The sequence below is a fragment of the Alosa alosa genome, chromosome 7, assembly GCF_017589495.1.
Source record: "Alosa alosa isolate M-15738 ecotype Scorff River chromosome 7, AALO_Geno_1.1, whole genome shotgun sequence".
Lineage (NCBI taxonomy): Eukaryota > Metazoa > Chordata > Actinopteri > Clupeiformes > Clupeidae > Alosa > Alosa alosa.
In genome coordinates, this window is record NC_063195.1 from 9,306,279 (window position 1) to 9,328,289 (window position 22,011).

The window sequence follows — 22,011 nt, forward strand, 5'->3', positions numbered from 1 at the left end:
TTATGCTGATTGAACAGAAAAGTTGCTGAGAAAGGTGTCTTTATGATTAAGTTCAGTTTCACTTAGCGCAGACGATAGACATTGAATGAGTCATCACGCTACTACCCCAATTGTAGGCTATGCATCTTTATTTAATCACACACAATTAAGGAATATTTCCTAATCTGGAAAATGCTACGTTTTTTTTCCGGCCAGCGGTTCTATAATAGTCTACCGTTTATTTGTGCTGCAAATGATCAGACGTAGTGACAGAAGCATGGGCATAGCCTGTAACTTCACATCCTCATGGATAGCAATCTCATCGGAGAGGAGGCCCTAACGCTGCAGATAACAGACAGAGAAAGGCACAGAACACAGTTGCATGTACAGTGTAGCCATGGGTCTGGTGAATATAGCCTACGAATGCAGATGGCTACAAGCTCACGCTTTGCCTGGTCTAGACTAGAAGCTTATGTTTCTAAGAATGCACGTAAGCCCAGAATCTTTGGTAGCAACCCCGGTAAAACAAACGTGTTTGTCAGAGAGAAAAAAACTGATTATAAATTGTATCGTAAAAAGGAACGATGGTGTTGTAGAAATGTAGCGGAGTAAAAGTACAGATAATTGCTGTAAAAACGAACGAAGTAAAAAGTCAAAAAAGTATGCACTATAAATTTTACTTAAGTAAAGTACAAATACGTGGAAAATTTACTTAAGTACAGTAACAAAGTATTTGTACTTCGTTACATTCCACCACTGGTGGCCCCCCCATGAACGGAATTCCACGAAAGTTGGCGTGCATTCAGAGGGTGTCATAACGATCCTACAATTCCAATTTTGTGCAGTTTTGACTATGTTAGGTCACAGATACCTTTGATTACAACCCCTTATTTTTACTTTTTTGTGTTTAACTAGGTGGCGCTATACATGAAATGAGTGGTTATGGAATGGGTTGACATAGCCACTTGAGTTCAACATACAAAAAAAAAAGGTCCTCCTAAGCCCTACGGTTCTCAAGATATTCACAGAAAACTGTGTCTGCCCTACCCTTCTTTCGGGGGTCCAGTCCAGCGGGGAGGCTACAGATCAAAACGAAAAACGATGGTTCCATGCTATCCATGTGGGGTAACATGCCCACTAAGTTTCGTGTACCCCGGTCTTTCAGTGTCCCGGGAATCTTTGACAGAAATTTGGACATGCAAATTTGGACATCGCTGCGCGGCTTCGCTGCGCGGCGGTCATAATAATATCAACCAGCCTCGTTTTAAAGCTTCACTCTGTGCATTATATAACAGAGCATGCAACACATTGTACATGCAACAGACATCACATGCCCAACACATTATTGCTTACATACCTTTGGTTTGTCCGGCGTGGCCGCAACAAAGGTGACTCTGAGGCTGACCTCAAAGTTGTCCTGCTCGATTGTTGCAGAGACCATCTGCAGAAACGTTGAGAGAAAAAGAAAACGACACTTATCATCTGAGACAAATTTACATAGAGGAGAACGAACAGCAAAGCCTTTTTGTTGCCTCACAGCAATTCAGGAAATGCATATGTTTGATATGTCAGATTGATTGATTGATTGATTGATAAATTATTGATTGTGTTTGTTTGATATGCCCTCTGGTCTTGGTTATATGAGGCCTTCTTAATGTTTTGCTGGTGGTATTTTTTACTTGGATTGTTGTTGCTATTCTTGATGTTGTTTGTTTGTTTGTTTGCTTACCCGGCCCATGCGAGGCTCTCCTATCAGACTGCGGAACTCTAGATTGTTCTGTGTGTAGCTGCGCAAGTGAGAGCTGATATGATCCAGCTGCTTTCGCCAGTATCCTGTAGCGCACACACACACACACACACACACACACACACACACACACACACACACACACACACAAACACACAGAATTACAATAACATAATATACTCATACATGCTTTCAGAAACATGCAGAAAAGCCTGAGCTAGTTAGTTAGGATGATGCTAGATATTAGATGATGAAATAACCAACACTGAAAGTTTTGCATTGTCATTGTCCGTGAAGTTCTATTGGGTGTTAGGTGGCATACGTAAACACGGCCGCCATATCGCTGGGGGCAACACCTTACTGTCTATGGACAACACTTGCTGGCAATCAGAGACACCTGTCAGATTTCCAATCAGAGACACCTGTCTGATTTCCAGTCAGAGTCACATGCTCCTCCTTTGGCCTCCAGTGATTGTTGCCCCCACCAAGATGGCGTCGCTATTTACGTACGTTCTGGAGCCCAATGTGGTATCTAGCTTTCTAATATCTATGATAATTCCCTCACCTCTTCCTGGACTGATGGTGGTGAGTGGAGGCCTCCTGTCCCGCATCATTTCCTGTCTGAGCTGCTGCAGCGCCTCCTGCTGGCCTCTCTGATGCAGCTGCGTGGCCGACGGATAGAACAGTCCCGCCGTCTGCGTCTCTGCGTCCACGCAGTCCGCCGCCGCAGCCGACGCCAGCACATGCGTCTGTGGGAAGGACGGGCCACTGGTGGAGGGCACCTGCCAGACGACACCGTGACCGTCCCCGGCAGCCATCTTGGGAGAGTTTTTGGAAGATGGAAAACACGGGGAGGAGAAGGGATCAAAGGTCAGGGGTAGGTCAGGAGACTGAATCAGGCCAATCAGAACTGAGGTCAATCAGAATCAGGCCAATCAGAATCACGCCAATCAGAATCAAGGTCAATCAGAATCAGGCCAATCAGAATTAGGCCACTCAGAATCAAGGTCAATCATGTCAGAGATAGAGAGATGGTTATAACATGACAGTGGAGTAGTGACTGAATGAAAGAGTTTTTGGAAGATGGAAAAGGAGGTCGGAGGAGAGCAGGAGGGGTCATGGGTCACTGGGAGACAAATTTGAGTACTGAAGTGTGACGTGAATTATAAAGTATTTTCGGACAAAACATAATTAACAAAAAATAATAATAATTGGAATAGCATATTATAGGAATCTGTAGTATTTTGGGACATGTTATGTAAGTACTTCAACTATACAGTACAGATAAGGACTATATAGGAACACTATAGAGGGGAAGCATTGCAGAGGTATTACAGAGCAAGACGTTATGAAGAGTTTGGTTTCAAAACGCTATATGTCCATTTCAATTAATTTTCGTAAATCATTTTTTTCATGTTTTTTTCCAGGTAGCCCAATTTCATTGCAACTGTAATTGAGTTACTGTTCTTTACTCAATCAAAACACCAAAACTGCCGTTGCTATGACATTACCTGCAATACATAATTAAATAACAAAAATTATTAATGTTTTTAAAAATGGAGATATAGCGTTTTGGAACCAAACTCTTCATATATATACTCATATCTACAATAGATCTATACGATTTTCCCGTAAGGGTTAAGCATTCTGCATTGCATTGTTTTTCTGCACGGTCGGTCACAAATGCCCCAACCTCTTGTTGCGGGGCTCCCCCTGCTGAGCTGCAGCGGGACTGCACCCGGTGAGGCCCCTCCAGGAACACGCCACAGCGGCCGCAGAAGCTCGCATAGGGGTGCGAGCTGGACCCGCAACGGGAACACGTCAGGTACCGCGCCACATGGCCTGGCTATGACAGAAAAGTGGGGACACAAAAAGCAAAACAAAACAAAAAAAAACAATCCACACATATGATCAAACATCACGTTGTTCGTGTTATGTGTCGTCATGTCTTACGGCAGACGTAATAGGATAGGCTAGTATGTATGTCCATCATGTATATAGCCCTACTGCCTAATTTGCCATTGCATTCTCGGTACAGAGTGTTGTACAGTCGCCTGTTTGTGTGCACAAGGCTAAACCAGCAAACTGAAACATCTACTCGCAAATTAGTGTTGACAATTTGAACTTCCGCGCTGCCTTGTTAATCATAAATTAGCAGCATCAGTAGGACTATTTGACGACTCAGAAGCCTATGCGCTCGGTACACCATACACATCTGGTCAAACTTCATTTTGACCAGATGTGTAGTGTTGACTACTGTATTAAAAGCGTAAAATCTGTTTCCGCCCGGTTTCGAACCGGGGACCTTTCGCGTGTGAGGCGAACGTGATAACCACTACACTACGGAAACCTGTTCTTCTCTGTGGGAAATTCATCCAATCGAATCGTTGGAATTATCGACCCTTAATCGAAATTGTCCAATGAGGATGCAGGAAAGACACCACATGCCGGTCGGCCGGTCAAAACAGAGAACATTCTAGGCTAGGCTAGGCTACACTGTTAGGTCTACTAGAATTTCAGTTCGTGGAAATAGCTGTTAACGACATACCTACTTGAAGATTTAAAGCCTAGTAAGTCTTACACACGTGATATTTTTACATTACATTTGGCTGACGCCTTTTAACCAAAGCGACTCACAAGCTAGTAGCATACATCAGTGAGTGCAATCCCATTTCCATACAGTCAAGTGTAGTCAAGTCAGGTGATAATAAGTTGCTTCTGGGACTCCTGGGTCTTCAGGAGTTTTTTGAAGATAGAGAGGGACTATATACAGATTTTATAAATGTATAGGTCTACATTTCATATGGAAACTCTCCTAGCGTGTTGTTATCAAGATAGTGAAGGGAGAAAGAAACGAGATCTAGAAATGCGAACGTTCGTCGCGTGTGTCAGTCTGTGTTGAAAAAGGAGGCATGGATTGTCAGGGACAACACAGGAATTTAAGTGATAGCTTTAAATCTGTGCAAATCCGTGTAGATTACCTCAGAGCCGATGAACAAATAATATTTTTGGTGCTTTTCAACGGTAAAACGAATCAAAACTGTTTCCGCCCGGTCTCGAACCGGGGACCTTTCGCGTGTTAGGCGAACGTGATAACCACTACACTACGGAAACCTGATTGGTTACGTCACAAATCCGTCCAATCACAGTGAGGCAATGTATTCAGTCACCTATAGGAATAAATCCTTCTCTTCAAGTCACATATTCAGGACATATCACATTTAAAGTGTCAAGTAGTTCCCTATATTTGTCGTGACTAAGGGGGTAATTAAGGACAATTTAAGTACATCTTAATTGTATTTAAGTATATCTTAATTTTATTTTGAGGTGTTAATTCAGGGAAATTAAATGGGAAAAATAAGGGGACATTGAAAAAGTAGGCTAAGGGGTAAATTCAGTAGGCTTTTATCCTTAATCGGCCTTAATCTATGCACATTTCTACTTAAAAAAAAAAAAAAAAAAATTAATTATAGAAGGGTTGTAATGTCAAAAGTAAATCATTTATAAGGGGTGATATTAAGGGGTTTTGTTTTGTATAGTGATACCTGTGGGCGATTTTTTTGTTTGTTTTTTTTTTGGAAACCACAATCCAAATATATGTATTATTCTTTCACACAAACATACGTCATAGACCCCTTGAGGTGCAAACATTATCGAATTTTTGCTTGACTTTGAAAACAGGCACTTTACTTTGGATAAACCATAGAAATACATTGGAGTGATTAACATCAAAAAATCTAGACTGGAGTAACTCAACATTTGACACCTCCGATATGTTTAGTGTTCTAAAGACATCAAAAGTCTGTTATAGTCACCAAATTGATAGCCAAGGAGCCAGAAGTGAACACACATGGATAGCTATAAAAGCTGTGCTGTAATTATACAACTAAACACGACAAAATACTTTTACAACCCTTAAGCCAGCTCATTACTATGTGATTTAAATGGCGATGCAGCGTTTGTTTGCACCTCCAACAGCATGGCGTACCTGGTTACCGTTCCAAAAAACGCCTGCAAAATAAATTTAATAAATAAATAAATAAATTTAGGAGAGCAGGTTTGACTGGCACCCACCTTGGCGCCGCACCAGTCACAGTAGCGGGCGTCTGAGTGGTTGAGGCGTCGGCACTTGGAGCAGGAGATCATATTACCCTCAGAGCAGGGCAGCGGAGGAGCACTAAGGCCATTGAACACTGGCTGCAGTGGACACACACGCACACGCACACACACACACACACACACATACACACACATACATAAATACACGCACACACACGCGCACACGCACATACATACATAAATACACACACACACACACACACACGCACGCACGCGCACACACACACACACGGACACGCACACACACACACGCACACACACACACACACACGCGCACACACACAGACACACACACACGCACACACACACTTTATTTGTATTCTCTCAATATGTTCTGATATGTTAGTTAGTTCATTAATGTCCTTACTGTGGCAGGTTGTGGTAGGCGGGCCTCACATGTGACACAGCAGTTGATGTGTGACGGGTTTCCTGTCCCACATGACTGACAGATTACTTTGTCCTATCAGAGAGCGTAAGAGAGGTTATGACATAAAAGTAAATAGGCAGTCTGGCACATGTGGATACAGTTTCTATTAGCATGTGGTTGTATACTGTGCCTCTAGGAATGCAGTTAAAGTCAGGTCATGATAGATAGATAGATAGATAGATAGGTAGATAGATAGACAGACAGATAGATAGCTAGATGGATAGATAGATACTTAATTCGTCACGAGGGAAATTTTAGAAGTCCTATCTCAGTATTGTGATTGATAGATAGATAGATAGATAGATAGATAGATAGATAGATATATAGATAGATAGATATATAGATAGATAGATGGATAGTGTTAGATGTTAAGTTTTGGGGGGTTGTGTACAGGGTGTTCACCTGTACTGTGAGGCCGACCTGAGGGTGTTATAGTGTTGGGGTGTTCACCTGCAGTGTGAGGCTGGCCTGGGGTGTTAGAGTGTTGGGGTGTTAAGAGTGTTGGGGCAGTATAGTGTTGGGGTGTTAGAATGTTGGGGTGTTATAGTGTTGGGGTGTTCACCTGCAGTGTGAGGCTGGCCTGGGGTATTATAGTGTTGGGCTGTTAGAGTGTTGGGCTGTTAGAGTGTTGGGGTGTTCACCTGCAATGTGAGGCTGGCCTGGGGCTGGAGCTGAGGGGCCATGGGGGTCTCACACACCACACAGGACGAGGTGTTCACCGGAACCAGCGCTTTACAGGACACACACACGGCCATCTGAGAAACACGCACACAGACGCGTGCACACACACACGCGCACGCACACACAAACATGCGCACACACACACACACACACACACACACACACACACACACACACACGCGCACACACGCGCACACACGCACACACACACACACACACACACACAAATACACAATAGTGTTTGACATGACACACAAACACAGAAACACAAATACCTGCAAGGTTGTTTGTGTGTGTGTGTGGAAACGTCTATTGCAATGGTCATCTTGGTTTGTTTGCGGTTCGGTTCTGTACCTGTCCTCCCTCGGTTGGTGGGAGTCTCTGCCCTGGCACCGGGGGTACGGTGGCCCCACAGTTCAAACAGAACCGAGCAAATGGGTCCGACGGACGATGGCTTAGACAAGAAGAACACCTGCAGAAAGAGAGAGAGAGAGAGAGAGAGAGAGAGAGAGAGAGAGAGAGCAGGAAAGGAAGGTGAGAAAGATTAATTAACAAAGAATGAAACAATAACTGTTTAACCCATAAAATGCAAATACATATGTTCCAGTGTTTCCCATACATTGACTTATTTGCGGGGGCCCACCACAATATCAATTGACCACCACACAATGATTTTCCAGGTTGTACTAAATTGTGCTTAAATCTGGTTAGCATCATAACCACACTGCGCTAATTTGTTAAAAACGGTTGCATTCAAGTTAATTCTGCAAACCTACCACCACAAATAGAATTTAATTCTGTGGGAAACACTGCGTTCTGTGTTTCTGCCAGTCATACCTGAGAAAGTCCGTCTCTCGTTGAATTCTAGACATGTGTGTGTTGGTCAGGTTTCTGAGAGGACTCTCTGCTGGGTTGACAATCTGCACACACAGAAGACAGCCAACTCTGATTATATTTTTTATGTTGTCACAGACCATAACACACACACACACACACACACACAAACACAAGTTGCTAGGTAACTGTAGGTAGGCCTACAGGATTCAGTAGCTGGAGCATGTCAGTACCTTTGTGTGTTGAGGGTCGGATACGCCCCTTGTTGGAGTCGGGTTCCCCAGGCGCTGGCTGAGGAACCGGGGGCCTGAGGGGCCGGAGGGGGTTCTGCAGATGCCACCACTGGATACCCTCATGGCTGCTGAGGAACACAGACATCATGAAGCCATAAATAAAAACTCTACCTGAGGCAGAGTGACTTCCTGGTCATATTTTGAAATGGATAATGCTTATTTTAAGTTTTATTATTAAATTCATAAATAAGTCATAAATAAATTCTGTAACATCAAAATATTTACCTGCTCATTTGATCGTATGTGATGCGATTTGGGAAAACCCTTCACATGGTGCAAATTTACCAACTTATGATTCTGATACCATCCTAGCAACATTCAAGATTTTGGGAGTATCATATTCAGAAATTTCACCAGGGAGGGTTGAAACAGAGCAAAAATCAAGAATTTCTGAGTGCACGATGTGAAGGGTTTTCCTAGATTGCATCACATAGCTACTTATCTCCCTTTTTAAGTTCAATCAAATCTGATTGTGCTGACAGATATGGTTATAGTTTTAGTGAAAAAAATAAGATGTAGTCCCAGACTACATCATGGCATACCAACCAAAAGACACTGTAATGCACTTGTGTACTCATATTAGGTACTGCACCAGAAATTTGATAGAGATTTATCTACGGCTCTGTCATGTTCTGTCTCACAGCGCCGCCTTGTGGTGTAATACAGAACAGAACAATCCCTAACTGAACGCAACAAAACCCCATGGTGTCGGGCCTACTTGGAACGTCCCCAGAACCGTTCTCGACAGTGGTGGCCAGGAGAGTTGCGTCCGGTTCGTCAACCGGCTTGGTCTCGGTGTCGTCCTTCTTCTCTCCATGGATGGCGGGTTCTACCAGGAAGACCTTGGTGACAACAGCACTCTCCCTGCCATCACTAGGAGATACATAAACAATGACTCATCACACAGTCTGTCAAACACATACATCCATAGTTCTTTCATTTATTTCTAGATTGTTTTGTTTACTCTCTCTCTCTCTCTCTCTCTCTCTCTCTCTCTCTCTCTCTCTCTCTCTCTCTCTCTCTCTCTCTCTAACAAACCTCCCACAGCCCAGACCCTGTTCTTCTCACCTTCTGACGGCCAAGGCCTTTACGGTCACCTTCCCTGCTGGTAAGCAGACAGGTGAGGTGTACCTAAGGGTGCTGCCCTCCCCGAGCCCTGGTCTCCTCCTGCTCAGGTCCGGTTTAGTGCCGTCCAGAGTGAAGTACACACTTACATCACAGGTGTCTTCAAGAGAAGGGGGGAGAGGGGGAGAGAGATAGAGAGAGAGAGAGAGAATATTAAAAATATAGACCTACTCTAGATATGTATTATGTACACACTAACGTCACAGGTGTCTCCAAGAGAAGGGGGGGGGAGAGAGAGTATTAAAAATATAGACCTACTCTAGATATGTATTATGTACACACTAATGTCACAGGTGTCTTCAAGAGAAGGGGGGATAGAGAGAGAGAGAGAGAGAATATTAAAAAAATATTATTGGTATAGCCTTTAGGGTAGCCTATACTAACACTGGCAGAAAGGTGATGTTTTTGATCATAAAATGCACAATTTCCATGATATGAGGTATGATGTATCATGTGCAGTTACAATGCTCAACAAGTTGTGCAATAGCTACACAGGACCTGCACTGCAAATTATTTCAATTCTCGTTACACACTTGTGCTGTTGTAACCTATTAATTTTAAGCTTGAACCATTGCGTTGGGAAGTAACGTGATGCATGCAAGTTACCTGATTTGATCTCGACGGGTGTGGCAGTGTCTATCTCATGTTTGGCTTTTCCCGGCGGCGGCACCCGGATCGGAATGATGAGCGGCACGGTGATGCTGCCTGCGGTCATGTTTGTCAACGGAGACCCCCTCACTTACTAACACAACTGAAAAAAGAACGCATGGAAATGCCTGCAAGCAGGCTTAGATGAAACGAATTCAACAGAAACCTTGGAGAAACTTAGTCCACGCAGCAACACATATAGATAAGCTAGGCTAGCTTACACCTAATTAAGTTAGTGACATCTTTCAACAACAGGCATTTCATTTCGAGGAGAAATCGTAGCCTACTACGAATAGGCTATGTCAATGCCTCAACAAACCACAAGAACAAAATAGTAGCCTATAGCCACATACCGACACATGCAACTTTGTAACTGAAAAGGGGAAAACAATCACCTGATGCCACGTAGATTGCCTTGCAATGCAACTGTTTCCCGTCAGTGAAGTCTACTGTTTTCTGTCTCTCTTAGCAACGCACTCAAAAAAAAAAAAGAGAGATGCGTGCATGTCATTGGTGGATCGTAGGCCTACTCGTAGGCACCCTAGCAACAACCTGAACCAATGACCACAATTCTGGAGATGCCATGGGTTGTCAGCGTAATTTACATGTAGGCCTATGTTTAATTTAGCGGACGCCTCTATAATGGAACTATATATTTTTAAACCTTATTTATATTTATATAAATATTGAAACGTTTTGAACATTTTGGACATAATTTGCATCAGACTAAACTTAAAGATATATAATTTAGCCTACATAGCATTACTATTTTTGTTCATTTGTTCTCTGTGGACTTTCATGTCCAACAATCAGGGCCGCAACTAACCAATTTCTGGGGGGGTAGGCCTATACAATTGCCCCCAAATAAATAAATACATTAGTTATTGTTTTATGATTGTGATTAATCTTACATTTATATGTAAATTATAACACAAATGTAACATAAACAACTAAAGTAAAACAAAAAGGCTATTTTTATTAACTTGATGAAGTTTTGATAATTTGTGCATTGTCACTTATGGTCATTTAATTGTTTGCCATCACTGAACATAATACTAAGTTATTTCCACTATTTCATGCTTTATCATCACTAAATTCTCCCTGATCTGATAGTGAAAGGTTTTATTTCATTAAAAGAAAGAACAAATATGTATCTTTATCTGGTATAAATCCTATTAGTATCATCAAGTATGGTCATTTTGGGGTCCAAATATGGGGTTCCAAAAGAGTCACCCCTGCCGGAGAGGGTTTTTGGACCCCAATAAAACCCCCACCAGTGGTACCACCCTTGAAGTTCATTTTGGCAAGAGCAAGGTTCCCACATATAACAAATAATCCTATTTAGAATGAATATGATCATTAATTGTGGTGCTAGGGCCACCCAAAAAGTGAAAAATCACACATGCCGTCAACATTTTTTAGGACTTTGGTGACCCACCTCTCACCCAAACAGTAAGGAATGTTGATTCTGCCTCCATTTCCTGCCTCCAATTGTGTAGTACAGGCTACAATGAACTACCACACCAGTTTCCAGCCTTCTACCACTATTAGAACAGACGTCATGGGCTTCCAAAAATGCCAAAAGATGAAATGTGAAATTTGAAATGTGAAATTCATATATATAATGTATAGTATGGGGTATTAGCAGTGCAAAGTCATAGGTGAAACAGTGTAGGAGTAATGTAAACAGGTAAGCAGTGCAATGCAGTCAATGTAAACAGGTAAACAGTGCAGTAGTAAAAAAGTAAACAGGTAAACTAGTAACAGCTAAAGTGCAAATACTATGCAGGAGGTGTAGTTTTGTTCAGCACTGCTACAGCCTCTGGTGCGGAAGCGCAGGCTCCTGTACATATTTTTGAAGCGCAGGCTCCTGTATCGCCTGCCCGATGGGAGTAGACTGAAAAGACCATGGTTTGGGTGGGTGCATCCTTGACAATGGATTTGGCTTTGTTTGCACAGCATTTATGATATGTGTCATGGATGGAGAGGAGTTGAGAGCCAATAGTCCTTTGTGCAGATTCCACTGCTCTTTGTATTGCCTTGTGATCAGCAGTGTTGCAGTTGCCGTACCATACAGAGATGCAGTTAGTGAGTATGCTCTCAATGGTACAACGGTAGAAGTCTGTTAGGATCCTAGGACTCAGGTGTGCTTTCTTCAGGGTTCGTAAAAAGTGAAGGCGCTGATGTGCCTTCTTCACCAGACTGGAAGAGTTGAGAGACCCAGAAAGATTTTCAGTGATGTGGACCCCATGGAAATTAAAGCTAGATAGACGTTCCACCTCAGCACCGCTGATGTGGAGAGGGATGTGTGCCCCAATGATCTCCTTGGTCTTCTGGTTATTGAGTGCCAGGTTATTGTCTTTGCACCACAAAGCTAGGTGCTGAACCGATCATCTCTATGCTGTTTCATCCTCTTCTCTGATCAGGCCCACCACTGTGGTGTAACTTGATTATAGCATTGGAGCCATAAACAGGGGTGCAGTCGTGGGTGAAGAGGGGGTAGAGCAAAGGGCTCGACACACAGCCCTGTGGTACGCCAGTGTTCAGGGTGATGGTGGAGGAGAAGAGACTTCCTAATTTAACAGTCATGGGGTCTGTAAGGAAGTCCATAATCCAGCTGCAGAGTGAGTTGCTGATGCCAAGCTGGCTGAGCTTGGAGATCAGCTTGGAGGGGATTACAGTGCTGAATGCTGAACTGAAGTCAATAAACAGCATTCTAACATATGTATTGGGACTGTCCAGGTGGGTGAGTGCCAGATGGAGCGCTGTGGAGATGACATCCTCTGTTGATCTGTTGCATCGGTAGGCAAATTGATACGGGTCCAGTGTAGCAGGCAGACATGATTTCAGGACCAGCCTCTCAAAACATTCTGCAATAAAGGGTGTCAGTGCAACCGGAACGAAGTCATTCAGTTTTTTGGCTGTGGACGGTTTAGGCACAAACACACACACACACACACACACACACCCTACCCCAAAACCCTTCACGCCTTCAGGTTCCCGGCCGGGAGTGTGACGTCGATATCGCCGGCGCGCGACATTTTAAAGTGCCACGTCCAGGGGATTTGCACCAGTCCTTTTTGTGATCGGCGCGCGACAGAGCGGAAACTAAAAGACATGGACAACGTCGAGTGCAAGCTTGCCGAGCAAGTGCGCCTCCGCAGGCATCTCTATGATCCTGCCCTGAAGGAACACAGAGATGTCCAGAGGTGCCAGGATTCATGGCGAGAAATCGCCATGACATTGGGAAAGGATGAAGCCCGATGCAGAAAGGTCTGGAAGAACCTCCGTGACCGCTTTGGGAAAGCAAAGAAGAGGTCACAGGCACTGGCAAGCAGTGGTGGTGCTGCCGGACGCAGGCCTGCGCCAATCCTGCAGGAACTGGGATGGCTGAACAATTTTGTGAGACCCAGGGCGACAGAGGCAAATGATGCACAGGTAAGCAGAACATCTTTGCTTTCGCTATTCTTGGTTTAATCAGTTGGAGTCTGTTTTTTCCCCTCGTGCTGGTTTGATCAGCTGTAGTTAAATCGTAGCCTAATAGTTTTCTCATGCCAGAATTTGTCTAAAGCCTAAAGTGTAGCCTAGTATTGGAATTAAAGTCTGCAAAATGCGATTGTTGTAACTTGCGTTTGACGCTGGATGCTAACGTTGTTGTATTTACATAAATCCAGAAGTGCACCAAAGCAGCCGAGGCTTCACAGAGGTGCGGCCCAGCACCTCCGCAACAGTGCGGTCCATCAGACACAGAAGCCCGCGACACAGATGCCGAATCAGTGCGGTCCTCGTCACCGTGCCGGTCGACCTCGCCACCTCTCTCCATTCCACTTTCCCCATCACCACCGTTCCGACTTCTGCGGCATTCGCATCACCCATCTCTCCGTGTAGCCCAAGAAGGAAGAAGAGACGGATGGCACGCGACGAGTCTGTGGTGACACCACAGCTGCTCCAGATCGCGAGGCGGAAGTTGGGTCAATTCAGGGAGTATCAGGACACGTCTTTGGGGCCGCATGTGTCATCGTCGTCGCCTACGGGGTGCTTTTTAAATGTACTTGGGCACATGATGGAGCAGGTCGATCCGCTGGTGCTTAATCAGCTGAAGCACACACTGTATCAGACGGTGTTTGAGCACACCCAGCAGCACCCTCGATGAATGTTGTGCTCATTTTATTGCACCTTATTGCTGCTATAGCCCACTTCATCGTACTTGTTTACTTTGTTTACATTCTATACTATTGTTTTAGGTTTTATAGCCAAATGTATTGCTATCTTATATTATTTGAATAAACGGTTGTTTTATAAAAGCGCTGTCTGATATTTTGTTGTGGTCAAAGACGGTTGAAATAGTTGAAATAGCCTAACTAAGGAAACAAATCTATTTAGTTGTAGGCCTAAAACATACCGATACGCCATACGTAAAATATTTGTCTCTATCGTGAAAATTACAGATAAGCCTACACCATACACTATGGCTGATCCAGTTACAGGGGCTAATTAGAGTTACATGTGTCAGTGGTGTAGACAGTCAGCACTGGATGATACTAGCCTATATGATAACTGCTGCCAATGTTGAAGGCTGGCCCAGGCCTACATGTGCTAATGTTTGTTATAAAATAGCTGTTTGTAAAGTAGTTATTTATTATAATAACTAGCCTATTCATATGATAACTGCTGCCAGCCACTATGTAGAAGGCTGACCCAGTTACAGGTGCCAATGTCCCAATATAGAAGACAGCCAGGTGCACTGGAGGATAGGCTAATCTGATAACTGCTGCCATGCACTATGGAATGTTGAAGGATGACCCAGTTACAGGTGCTAATGTGTGCCAGTAGTACAGCATAATAGACAGCCAGGTGCACTGGAGGATAGGCTAGGCAAACTTTTCATATGATAATACGATAAACAATTAGGTGTCAAAAAGGTTGTATGCAATAGGCTAACGCAAGAGCTGCTGGTGCCAAGTGTTGCGATTAGTAGGCCTATGATATCGCGCCAGCGGCACTGTCGCTTCTCCGCTATGTCACATCTATGAAACTCCCACCCTGCGTTCTGATTGGCTCTACCATAAAATCTGGTGCCGAAATCACTCCCAATGGAAGCGATCCCAGATGGATGTGAGTGGAGCCAAAGTCATTTTAGGCAAGTCCCTCCACTCGGCAGCCATGATTGCCACAACGCTTTTTGAGCACTCATCGGGCATCCGTTTCGGCAGAAATGCGCGTGCGCAAGGCTTCACGACACCAATCTTGCTCCAGCAGTGAGATCACAACACATGATTGGCACATGTCTTCACAACACACCACATTATTGGCTCAATGTATTCACAACATAGCACATGATTGGCTCAATCTATTCACAAGTCGACGTTTTGCTGCAGAAGAGGTGTGATATGCCTAGACAACTGCCATACAAACTATCCCCATGCGTTTCTATCGAGGATTTTTTGAGTGCTGTGTCTCCGCATTAGAAAGTATCTGGCTTTAGTACCTCACAGGCCCAAATTCAAGGGCAAAAGGGGGTGACCCTTCTCTCCTCGCTCTCACTATAAATGGTGTTAGTGGGTTGGCCAGTGTGTGCCCGTAGTATAAACCACACCGGAGACCCCTAGGTTGATCATGTGTGTGGGACCCTCGATATGGATGAGACATGACCAAGTCCCTCCACTCGGCGGCCGTATTGCAACGCTTTTTGGGCACTTAAAAAAAGTGCTATGGGCATCTATTTCGGCAGAAATGAGCATGCGTAAGGCTTCACGACACCAATCTTGCTCCAGCGGCGAGATGGCACATGATTGGCACGATGTCTTCACAACACACCACATTGTTGATTCAATGTATTCACAATAGGCTACAGCACATAATTGGCTCAATGTATTAACATGTCGACGTTTTGCCGCGGAAGGGGTGTGATATGTGTAGACAACTGCCAAATTGGCGTTACAAACTAACCCCATGCATTTCTATGGAGGGTTTTTTGAGTGCTGTCTCATTAGAAAGTCTCTGGTATAGGCCTACGAATAGATAGCCTACTCTCAATCTGGTCCTATAGAGGATTTTCAGTAGACAAGTTACCATCAGCTCAATTATTTGTTATGTGCCTCCATAATTGCCTAGGAACGATTAGGAGTGTTTCTGCAGTGGAAAGGGTCTATAGGCCTATGAATACATACACATTATTTGGCAAAAAATTGGAAACTATTTTTAGTTTCAATATTGCTTGCATTTTTGAATGAAGCTCAGATGTGGGCGTTTTTGAATGAAGCTCAGATGTGGGCGTTTTTTGGTGACGTATTCGCCTAAAATCGCGCGCAGTGCCCATTCTGGGAAAAGGAGGGACAAAGAAAGGCCAGTTCTTGGTGGTTTTCAACGACGTCCTCCTTGTGGAAATTAGTACGAGCTGCCACACACAGTTGCCTCACATTCGTATAACTTTCGGTAGTTTAACGAAGAATCAAAATGTCTGGTAGAGGTAAAGGAGGCAAAGGTCTTGGGAAGGGAGGCGCAAAGCGTCACCGCAAGGTTCTCCGTGATAACATCCAGGGAATCACCAAGCCCGCTATCCGCCGCCTGGCTCGCCGTGGTGGTGTGAAGCGTATCTCTGGTCTCATCTACGAGGAGACTCGTGGTGTGCTGAAGGTTTTCCTGGAGAATGTGATCCGTGATGCAGTCACCTACACCGAGCACGCCAAGAGAAAGACCGTGACCGCCATGGACGTCGTCTATGCTCTGAAACGCCAGGGACGTACTCTGTACGGTTTCGGTGGTTAAAAATCTCATCTCACTCGGCTTACACACAAAGGCTCTTTTAAGAGCCACCCAATTTTTTAAAAAGTGTTATTCCTATCTCAACTGGGCGTGATGTTACGTTTTTCATTATTGACTGCATTATTGGAAAGCTATGAAACCTCAACAATGACTAATATGTAAAATGTCCCATGGTTGCCGAGCCAACATTTGGTAATAGAAGTCTAGCTGAATATGTAAGGGATAATGTATAGAACGCCGGTCATTATGGGGAAAATAAGTCCCGACAAGGCGAACCGGACCCCGACGCGCCAGCGGAGGGGTCTTGTTTCGCCCTGAAGGGACTTACTAATCGCAAACTCCGTTGCCATTGACAGCGGTCATTCTTGTTTTCAGAGGTCCTTTCCCAAGAAATAATGACCGCTAGAACTTTCGGAAATCCCATTCAAGTCAATGGATTTTACTTGCATTGTGAAGAGCCGTATAATAAGTGTTGTTATAGCCTAGAAATGCCAGAGCCATGACCATAGCCTCTCCAATATTCAATCTGCAATGAGGGCGCGCATGAAACTTGATTATTACCGGGTAAAATAGTGTTTGGGTAAAATTAGGGTTCAGACAAAATCAAACAATCGTCTCCGAAATATGAAAATATATGTAGGCCACTTTTTTCCAGGTTTCTCATGCTGTCATACATGTCTTGGAACAAGTTGTCATGAAGCTGACCAAAGTTTACATTTATAAATCCAAATTCCAAATTAAAACACTATGGCTACTTTTTTGTCGACTATGTGCTCCTATTGTAATAACCAGGTTGTTTAAATACACAAACTATTTCTACTTTTCAATTCTTATGTTTTCTTTCAATATTTTATTATATTTCTTGTACCTCCCCTGGCGAAATTGATCTGTTGGTAGGCTATTTGATACACGTGGCTGTAAACTTGTTAAGAAGAAAAGTGCGGGAAGGGAAACAAAATAAGGCGGTGTAAATAATGTTCTGTGGGTGATGCCCCCTTCGATACAAAATGACCAATCGTATTTGTGTATTTGGTTTCAGAGGGAAATTACAGGACGTTCCAGTTGTAGGTGTGTCAAGTGATGCATGCCTTCATTTGCATAGAAACCAGAATATATAGACAACGTTGGCTGTTCGTCACCACTCCGGTTGATTTTAATCGAGAAATCAACATGCCAGACCCAGCAAAACCTGCTCCCAAGAAGGGCTCTAAGAAAGCCGTAACAAAGACGGCAGGAAAGGGAGGAAAGAAGCGCAGAAAGTCCAGAAAGGAGAGCTATGCCATCTACGTGTACAAAGTCTTGAAGCAAGTCCACCCCGATACCGGTATCTCCTCCAAAGCGATGGGCATCATGAACTCGTTCGTGAACGACATTTTCGAGCGCATCGCTGGAGAGGCTTCCCGCTTGGCTCACTACAACAAGCGCTCCACTATCTCATCCAGGGAGATCCAGACCGCAGTGCGTCTGCTTCTGCCAGGTGAGCTGGCCAAGCACGCCGTATCCGAGGGAACCAAGGCCGTCACCAAGTACACCAGCTCTAAGTAAAGCCGAATTTTAGTATTCTCCAATCCAAAGGCTCTTTTAAGAGCCACCCACATTCTCTTTGAAAAGTAATTTCAATATAACCAACATAACTTTGTTTTACAAATAAGTTATATTTTAAAATATAACTTTGTAAAATTCTTTATTACAAACATAAAATAACACTTTCTACCGTCACTTACTGCCAGAACATCATGCGTATTTCCGAGGGTGCGTAGACGTTTGAACTTAACCGTTGCGTTTAGTGGGACATCCGTTATAGAATTGAAAGTTCTCCAATGAAGGTAGCCTGGATTTCCAGGGTACAATGAAGGTGCACGACCTAGTGGAAACATGCACAGCCTGCTATTGTTCCAACTCAAATGGGCTTGATTGGGGACACGTTTACAACAGTCAGCTATGCAATTCCAATTCAATAATTATTTAGTGTTAAAACAAGAACAGGCTTGTTTGTAAATGCTATGAAACGTAACAGAAGCTTTGCGCTGTCATCATTTTCCTTTATGTATTTATTCAGAAGCGACCTGTCTTGAAGTCTGAAACACAAAACCAGGGTGTTTAACTTGCCCCTTTGGTTCTTCACGGGAGCATACTGCCTTAAAAATCAAATTGTGTTTACCGTGCTCAGAGTTTGGTGCTGATCTGGTGGGTGCCATATAATTTTGGTACATAGCTAATACAGATTATGGGATGGGTGTTTGCGTTTCTTTAGAAATCCGCCGTCTTGGTTTGTATACAAATGAATTTGACATACACGTAATTGGGCCTAGGGCATGGGCTGAAATCAGTGACGTTCCGATATCCGTACACATCATGACAAACTCATTACCAGACCAATTTAACATCTAATGCAGTTTTCGGAATAGCTTGTTTTAAACGTTTGAGTGGCTCTTAAAAGAGCCTTTGAATTTTCAGGTTCTGATTTAAATCAATTTAAGCACGCTCGCCACGAATACGACGAGCCAGCTGGATGTCCTTGGGCATGATGGTGACCCTCTTGGCGTGGATGGCGCACAGGTTGGTGTCCTCGAACAGACCGACCAGGTAAGCCTCGCTGGCCTCCTGAAGAGCCATGACAGCAGAACTCTGGAAGCGCAGATCAGTTTTGAAATCCTGGGCGATTTCTCTGACCAGGCGTTGGAAGGGCAGCTTGCGGATCAGCAACTCGGTGGACTTCTGATAACGACGGATCTCTCTCAGAGCTACGGTCCCAGGCCTGTAACGGTGAGGCTTCTTCACGCCACCGGTCGCTGGTGCGCTTTTACGCGCAGCCTTGGTGGCGAGCTGTTTCCTCGGAGCTTTGCCTCCGGTGGATTTACGGGCTGTCTGCTTGGTCCTGGCCATTGCTACGTATTCTTCGGGTTTGAAGGGTATAAACACAATTGCGGAACGTGGGTATATATGGCCTACAATCTTAGCCTGCCCCCTATGTACGTCAGGTGGTTGGTCTCCGCTGATTGGTCTTCCTAGTTCCCTCCGAGTGGCGCCTGCAATTCAAAATACAAAGCCCACCCTCTAAAATGGCCTCGATCATTGTTTTGATTCACTATACACAAAACACTTTTAATATGAATTACAGTTAAACATTGCCTCTGTCAGTGCAAATGTAAAAACGTTAAAAATTGTCATAAAAAATTACATATTAGCTAGCTACAACCACACATTCCTGAGGTAGGCTGTATCTGCTAAACGTGGGCCATCAAATACGTTTATCATTACCATTGATGTTTTTTTTAATAGTTGAAATAATGTGTCTGTATGACAGTGTATCGTCATATTTGGATACCTTGTATTTATTATATTGCACTACTCCCTTCTGTTATGTGCGTGCATGTGCGTGCACGTGTGTGGAAGATGGGGCGGGTGAGAATGTGTGTGGGTGGCATGGATTGAACATTTTTTTTTACATTTATTAAATTAATTTATTGAATGCACCTTTGGAAACGCTTTCGTTGTGTATCCCGTACAATGACCATAATTTTGATTTGATGACAAATTCATGTTATAGATGTTTTGATTATTAAGAATTGTCTTGAGTGGCCAGTTATTAATCTTGACTGAAAGGACTCGTATTTCTAATATTTTGACATTTTAGATTAGTCAACTTGAGAAATCACTTTTAAAAGTATTTGGGTGGCTCTTAAAAGAGCCTTTGTCTTTTTAGTCGGAGGGAGCAGGTTTACTTGGACTTCTCAGTCTTCTTGGGCAGCAGCACGGCCTGGATGTTAGGCAACACACCACCCTGAGCGATGGTCACTCCACCGAGCAGCTTGTTCAACTCCTCGTCGTTACGCACAGCCAGTTGCAGATGGCGGGGAATGATACGCGTCTTCTTGTTGTCACGGGCAGCGTTACCTGCCAACTCCAGGATCTCAGCTGTCAGGTACTCTAGAACAGCGGCCAAGTATACAGGTGCACCAGCGCCGACACGCTGGGCATAGTTGCCCTTACGCAGCAGCCTGTGCACACGGCCAACGGGGAACTGAAGTCCAGCCCTGGATGAACGAGTCTTGGCCTTGGCTCTGGCCTTTCCACCGGTTTTGCCTCTACCGCTCATGATTTCTCTGTTCGGCGCTTGTCTGAATGAACGAATGGTGAAGCGTTACAAGTCATGTATAATATAGGACACCAAGGCGGGGCAAGTCAGTTCCCCAGTGGCTGAGAACATAATGCTGAGAGCCAATCAGCGTGTAGTTCGCTGTGTGATATCAATTTGAGTTCAATTTGGCGCGTATAGATTTTTCCTTTCAGCGCGATCACAAACAATAGCAAGTCCCTCCCTTTAGTGGACTTGCCTAAAACCTAAAGAAAATAATGGCAGAAGCTGCTCCAGCCCCCGCAAAGGCCTCGCGAAACCCAAAGCGGCCAAGCGTAAAGCTGCTAAACCCAAAAAGGTTGCACCCAAGAAGTAAATTTAAAGTTTACTCGCTTACATAACGGCTCTTTTAAGAGCCGCCCAAAAGTTCTTTGAATGCGTTTATTCCATCAGAATCTGCTGGTTATCTACACATATTTTACTTGCACAACATGTGCCACAGTGAGTGGTCCTTTTCCTAAAAAAAGTAGTTGCTTGCTTCTCATCATGATACAAAATATTCCAAATGTCGCAACACAACCATAAGGCAGTTTGTCACATTGTAGCAGTATTAATGTATCACGAAGTACCCAAAACCTTAAAACACACAACCACTTCAGCTTGTTATATTGTTCCAGTAAACACCGGGAGCTTAGATGGTTTACTGTGGTTAAATAGACACTTTCGTTTAGCTAAACCAAAGTCCTTTTAGGCAAGTCCCTCCACACGACGGCCATATACCAACGTTTTATGGGCACTCATCGGGCACAGTCTTTGGGTCGAACTGCGCGTGCGCAAGGCTTCACGACACCAATCTTGCTCCAGCGGCGCAGCAACATATGATTGGCTCAATGTATTCACATGTCGACGTTTTGCCGAGGAAGGGGTGGGATATGTGTAGACAACGGCCATATTGGCGTGACAAACTAGCCCCATGCATTTCTATGGAGTATTTTTTGAGTGCTGTGTCTCCTCATTAGAAAGTCTCTGGTTTTACGCACAGATTACTCGAGACGAGACCTAGAAGAATGAATGACTGGTAGAACTGGTAGGCTGGTCTTAAAACAAACATGAGAACCATTTAGAGTCAGCAGACCGAGAGCTCTCCGTGCCTGTCTGTGGCGAAGAGAGCGCTTGTGTTTTCTCCTCTCACTTTTTGTATCGAATATAAGTAACGATACAACATTTCCCAACAAGTCTATGCCTGCTGTGAAGAGCACAGCGTACACTTTACAATGAATGTATGGGCGCGCATGTTTGCTCTTTATTCTTGTTG

The 22,011-nt window shown here is 44.1% G+C and overlaps 5 protein-coding genes and 2 non-coding genes across 10 annotated transcripts in view; 2 read left to right on the forward strand and 5 right to left on the reverse strand.

Annotated features, from left to right (window-relative positions):
• Positions 1-10,320, reverse strand: part of dzank1 (double zinc ribbon and ankyrin repeat domains 1) — a 16,233-nt gene extending 5,913 nt beyond the window's left edge. Inside the window, exons 1-15 of one of the 4 annotated variants that reach the window (XM_048247935.1) lie at positions 10,249-10,320; positions 9,812-9,981; positions 9,149-9,305; positions 8,799-8,953; positions 8,021-8,148; positions 7,791-7,873; positions 7,308-7,425; positions 6,941-7,027; positions 6,835-6,876; positions 6,213-6,305; positions 5,801-5,923; positions 3,420-3,572; positions 2,292-2,544; positions 1,709-1,812; positions 1,337-1,420 (exon numbers count right to left, since the gene is read on the reverse strand). In XM_048247935.1, the coding sequence (XP_048103892.1) occupies positions 1,337-1,420; positions 1,709-1,812; positions 2,292-2,544; positions 3,420-3,572; positions 5,801-5,923; positions 6,213-6,305; positions 6,835-6,876; positions 6,941-7,027; positions 7,308-7,425; positions 7,791-7,873; positions 8,021-8,148; positions 8,799-8,953; positions 9,149-9,305; positions 9,812-9,920 (1,689 nt within the window). In that variant the 5' untranslated portion in view covers positions 9,921-9,981; positions 10,249-10,320. Of the gene's footprint in view, positions 1-1,336; positions 1,421-1,708; positions 1,813-2,291; positions 2,545-3,419; positions 3,573-5,800; positions 5,924-6,212; positions 6,306-6,834; positions 6,877-6,913; positions 7,028-7,307; positions 7,426-7,790; positions 7,874-8,020; positions 8,149-8,798; positions 8,954-9,148; positions 9,306-9,811; positions 9,993-10,248 lie in introns of those variants that run through there. The other 3 variants (XM_048247936.1, XM_048247937.1, XM_048247938.1) reach the window with 3 other exon arrangements.
• Positions 4,004-4,076, reverse strand: trnav-cac. The gene has a single exon. It is a non-coding gene; the product is annotated as a tRNA-Val (tRNA).
• Positions 4,768-4,840, reverse strand: trnav-aac. The gene has a single exon. It is a non-coding gene; the product is annotated as a tRNA-Val (tRNA).
• A 5,989-nt stretch (positions 10,321-16,309) lies between the features above and the next one.
• LOC125297626 (histone H4) lies at positions 16,310-16,621 on the forward strand. The gene has a single exon (XM_048248082.1). It carries the CDS (start codon positions 16,310-16,312, stop codon positions 16,619-16,621), a length of 312 nt encoding a protein of 103 aa, XP_048104039.1.
• A 1,167-nt stretch (positions 16,622-17,788) lies between these two features.
• On the forward strand, positions 17,789-18,163 carry LOC125297617 (histone H2B-like). Its single transcript, XM_048248073.1, has one exon. The coding sequence runs from the start codon at positions 17,789-17,791 to the stop codon at positions 18,161-18,163; it is 375 nt and encodes a 124-aa protein (XP_048104030.1).
• Positions 18,164-19,093: 930 nt separating this feature from the next.
• Positions 19,094-19,504, reverse strand: LOC125297596 (histone H3). The gene has a single exon (XM_048248049.1). It carries the CDS (start codon positions 19,502-19,504, stop codon positions 19,094-19,096), a length of 411 nt encoding a protein of 136 aa, XP_048104006.1.
• A 568-nt stretch (positions 19,505-20,072) lies between these two features.
• On the reverse strand, positions 20,073-20,731 carry LOC125297604 (histone H2A-like). Its single transcript, XM_048248059.1, has one exon. It carries the CDS (start codon positions 20,715-20,717, stop codon positions 20,340-20,342), a length of 378 nt encoding a protein of 125 aa, XP_048104016.1. The 5' UTR covers positions 20,718-20,731; the 3' UTR covers positions 20,073-20,339.
• Between the last annotated feature and the right edge of the window lie 1,280 nt (positions 20,732-22,011).